At 34.2% G+C, this 3,790-nt stretch overlaps 1 protein-coding gene across 1 annotated transcript; it reads right to left on the bottom strand.

The window, feature by feature from the left end:
• Window positions 1–2,390: 2,390 nt before the first annotated feature.
• On the bottom strand, window positions 2,391–3,340 carry LOC137714207 (uncharacterized). Its single transcript, XM_068453476.2, has one exon. The coding sequence runs from the start codon at window positions 3,290–3,292 to the stop codon at window positions 2,570–2,572; it is 723 nt and encodes a 240-aa protein (XP_068309577.1). The 5' UTR covers window positions 3,293–3,340; the 3' UTR covers window positions 2,391–2,569.
• Window positions 3,341–3,790: the final 450 nt, after the last annotated feature.

Genomic DNA, 3,790 nt, shown 5'->3' with positions numbered 1-3,790 from the left:
AAGAAGATCTTGAGCACTCCACAAGTCTAGGAGGAGATCCAAATCTTGTTGAACAGCAAGACGATCGCCCAGATCTCGTCGGCTGGGTTTGCGATGGCGTGGGGGGTTGCGGGGGCGTCGGTCATGGAAAGAGAAGGGAGGGAGGGTTGTTTGGGGGTTGTGAGTATGGAGAAGGGGTGTGTCTGATTTGGGTTGGGGGTGTGCTCAAGTGGGGAGAAGGGGTGGGGAAGACAAACTGGGTTTTGGCTTCTTTTTTTTTTTTTTTTTTTTTGCTTTTTTTAATTAATTATTTAATATTTTAAATTTTGACATAAATGTGGCAGCCATGTCAGTACAAATAGAGACCCCTTATTTGCCACATAATCACTTAACGGTTTACTTAACAGATTTTCTAATGAATGTATGAAATTAAAATAAAATGATAAATAAATGTATGAAATTGAAATGTTTTAAAGATGTAAGAAATTAAAATCGACTCCAAACCCGAGGGGGTAAAATATAATTTACCCTTTTTTTTTTTTTAATCTCAAAATTGGTCTATGTCATACAACTTTGTTTCCAGTTTTTCCATTTCCAAGAAAGTAAAAAAAGAAACAAAAAGAAAAAAGATGCAAGTTTACATTTCCTAGAGAACAATCACAAAGAAAGAAAATTGATTAAATTAGTCGGAGTCCTACTCCTACCTACAAAACAAAATGACAAAGAAACTTGAGATTCACAAAGCATATCAACTAAGTACTACCCAGAAGAGCCAAAACTTATGAATTGCTGCATCAATTATAGCCTTCAGAGCAAGTGTCCAATACCAAATTAACCAAAATAGCCAGGAATTGATGAAAAGGCAAAAGGTTTTAGGGGAGGAGGAGCAGCGATGAAGGAGCTGTGATGGAGGAGCAGCGATGGCCAGATTTCGATGTGTTCGTCGTCGTCTTTATCTTCCCGTTGAGGAGGGAGAGAATGAAGATGTAGCTGGGAATGAAAAAAAGAAGAAAGAAGAGTGTTGGCTGGGAAGAAAAGAAGAAGAAGAAAGAAGAGGGTGGGCTAGGGAGAAAAAAAAAATGGAATTCGAATATAGGTTAATAACCGGGCCTAAAATAAGAGCTTAAAATTTGCATTAAACTGAAAATTGGGCTTGAAATATAAACACCCAATAACAAAATCAATAAATAAAATTAAAGAGTTTCTAAACCTTAGTCCTTACAAAAAAATTAGAATTATAAAAATATTAAAATTAAAAAAAACTGTTGCTAGATTACATATTCAACTTAATCCTTTAAAGTGTACTTTTATTAAGGGAATTGTTATCAGCACTCCAAAAATCTCATTCTACATTCCTCGCAAGTGTATTTTTCTTTCTAATTATGGAAAGTTTGGAGTGCTAAATGAGATTTTTGAAGTGCTAATGACAATTCCCTTTATTAAAATTTATATTCTATTTTTGTTATTTAATATGCATTTTTATTTAATATCTCCACAATAAAATTGTAATTTTTTAATATGTCCATATTAGTTCTTTCAATTATAAATGAACACAAATGAGAAAATATAAAAATTAAAAATTAAAAAAAATTAAAAAAAAAAGTCACACATAAATATGTAAATACATAAGTGTACAAAAATGGATGTACTAAAATGTTTGTACCGACATATATTATAATGAACCTAAATGTATATACCGAAATGTATTATATTGAATTAATGTACGTAAATGTCAATACCAAAATGTATGTATCGAAATGTACGTACCAAAATGTATTATATTGAATTAATGTACTGAAATTTATGTACCGAAATATATTATATTGAATTTATGCACCTACGTATTTGTATCAAAGGATATAACGAAATATATCAAATGAATTAATGTACCTAAATGAAGATTATACAAATTGTATATTCCTATGTTATATAAAAAAAATAAATAGTTTACCTAAATGTAGACATCAAAATATATTATGATGAATGAAACGAAAATGAAAATGAAATGTAATTAATATAGAAGAATTAAAATATCAAAAATAAATGAGATAATTAAATGTATTAGAGATTAAAATTTGATTTTAATCTTACACACTGAAAACTCATCATTTTTAAGGATTAAAATAAAGTTTTCTATAAAATTAATTATATTTAACTCGGTTAGGTTCGGTTTTCGATCCACTAATACTGAAACCAAACCAAAAGATTTCGGTTTGGTTTGATTTTTTTAATTTGGTTCAATTTTTTTTGTTTTCAGTTTTTTGAACCCACCCCTATCTTGTTGTAGGTGGATTTTTTGGTAATGAATTTTACCCTTTGACAAACAAAAAAAATTAAATTAAATAAAATTACAATTATAAGGCCTATCTCTGTAAAACAAAAACAAAAAACAAAAAAACAAAAAAAAAAGAAAAAAAAAAAAAAAGCCCTTCCAGTACTTATACAATCAAAGTATTGAGATCTAAGGGAACAGTCAACAATCTATGCACCCTCAAATGCAAAGCACCAACCAAACTTGGAAAACAACAATGATAGCTCAACTACAAAATCATTAAACCTACACAGTTAGAAGGCGGTGCCCATCTGGGATTCACATGATCATCGGCTTCTTGCTTTCTCTGATCAGATCGTTCCAGATTTGTGTGAATGCTCGGATGATAACATCGTGGTGGGACGGAGAGTTGAGTTCCAGAAAGCAGCGGAGCAGCTCCTGCAGATCCTCCTTCCAGTAAATCTGCTTCTCCACAATCATCTGCAGCATCGACTGCCTGAAATCCTGATACGGGTCGTTTGATTCCTTCACCACCGCAATGCTGCCGCTGGTTTTCGTTGTATTCGGGCTTGAAATCTTTGTGTTCTTCGGATTCGTACTCTCTGCTGAATCGAATGGCTTTGACTGTGAGGACGAGTTGTTGAAAGAGACGGTGGTGGAGGTGCACTGATCTTCGTCGTCGTCAACGGTGACACTCTTGCCATTTTGATCACCGGAACTTGAAGAGGAGTGGGATCGGTGAATAGGGTTTTTGTGGATTTGGATTTTGGGTTTTGGGGTTGGCTCGTATACGTCAGAGAGCTTCGGCCTGCGGCAATCGCAGCCTGGAATATTGGCTGTGAGAATGGTAGTGAGGAGCTTGTTTTTGCTGGAAGAAGACATTAAGGAGATATAGAGACTCCTTATGATTTGCTCGCAGAGAGAGAGAGGGGGAGATTTATGGGTGGGAAAGTATTGTTGGTAGGAGTCCTTTTCAGTAATGAATAGAAATGTGTGGGAACGAAAGAGGCGGGTGTAGTGTATGAATTTGTTAGGAGTCATTTTCTGTGCAATGTTGTTGAAGGAGGGAGAGGGAGAGAGAGAAGGGGTTTTTTTATGAGGGCATTTGACTTGAGGTAGGGATGTTGTGGACAAAAAATTGGCTTAATAGCATAGCATGTGACTTTGGAAAAGTAAAAATTCTTCCTTCCAATGGTTATCCAATGTTTCTTTCATAATCCGAGACAGGGTAATCTCGGAAAGAAACGTGATATACCCTAAGATAGACTTTAAAAAATCAAACGTGTTATGGATGTTCTCTGATTATGATTATGTAAAACCTAGATAAATTTGGTTTTTAGATTATATATTAGTCTAGTTCTTCTTTTCCTATATGTTGTATTTACTTGGAGGACAAGTTAATCATCTTCTTTTATTTAACCATAAATAAAGGCACTGAGCACGGAGGAATACACACAAGAATCCCAAGGCATTCTACAATCTCTTCACTCTCTCTCGATCGCTGCCTAGGGTCATGCAATACTTCACGCATTCATGTTG

This window comes from Pyrus communis, chromosome 3, assembly GCF_041283825.1.
Source record: "Pyrus communis isolate YQ-2024b chromosome 3, ASM4128382v1, whole genome shotgun sequence".
In the NCBI taxonomy this organism is placed as follows: domain Eukaryota; kingdom Viridiplantae; phylum Streptophyta; class Magnoliopsida; order Rosales; family Rosaceae; genus Pyrus; species Pyrus communis.
Note: the sequence above shows the minus strand (reverse complement) of the source record. Positions and strands in the feature narration are given on the sequence as shown.

Excerpts from the sequence above, each read along its gene's own strand:
- LOC137714207 (XM_068453476.2), bottom strand. The coding sequence starts at position 3,292 with ATGACTCCTAACAAATTCATACACTACACCCGCCTCTTTCGTTCCCAC.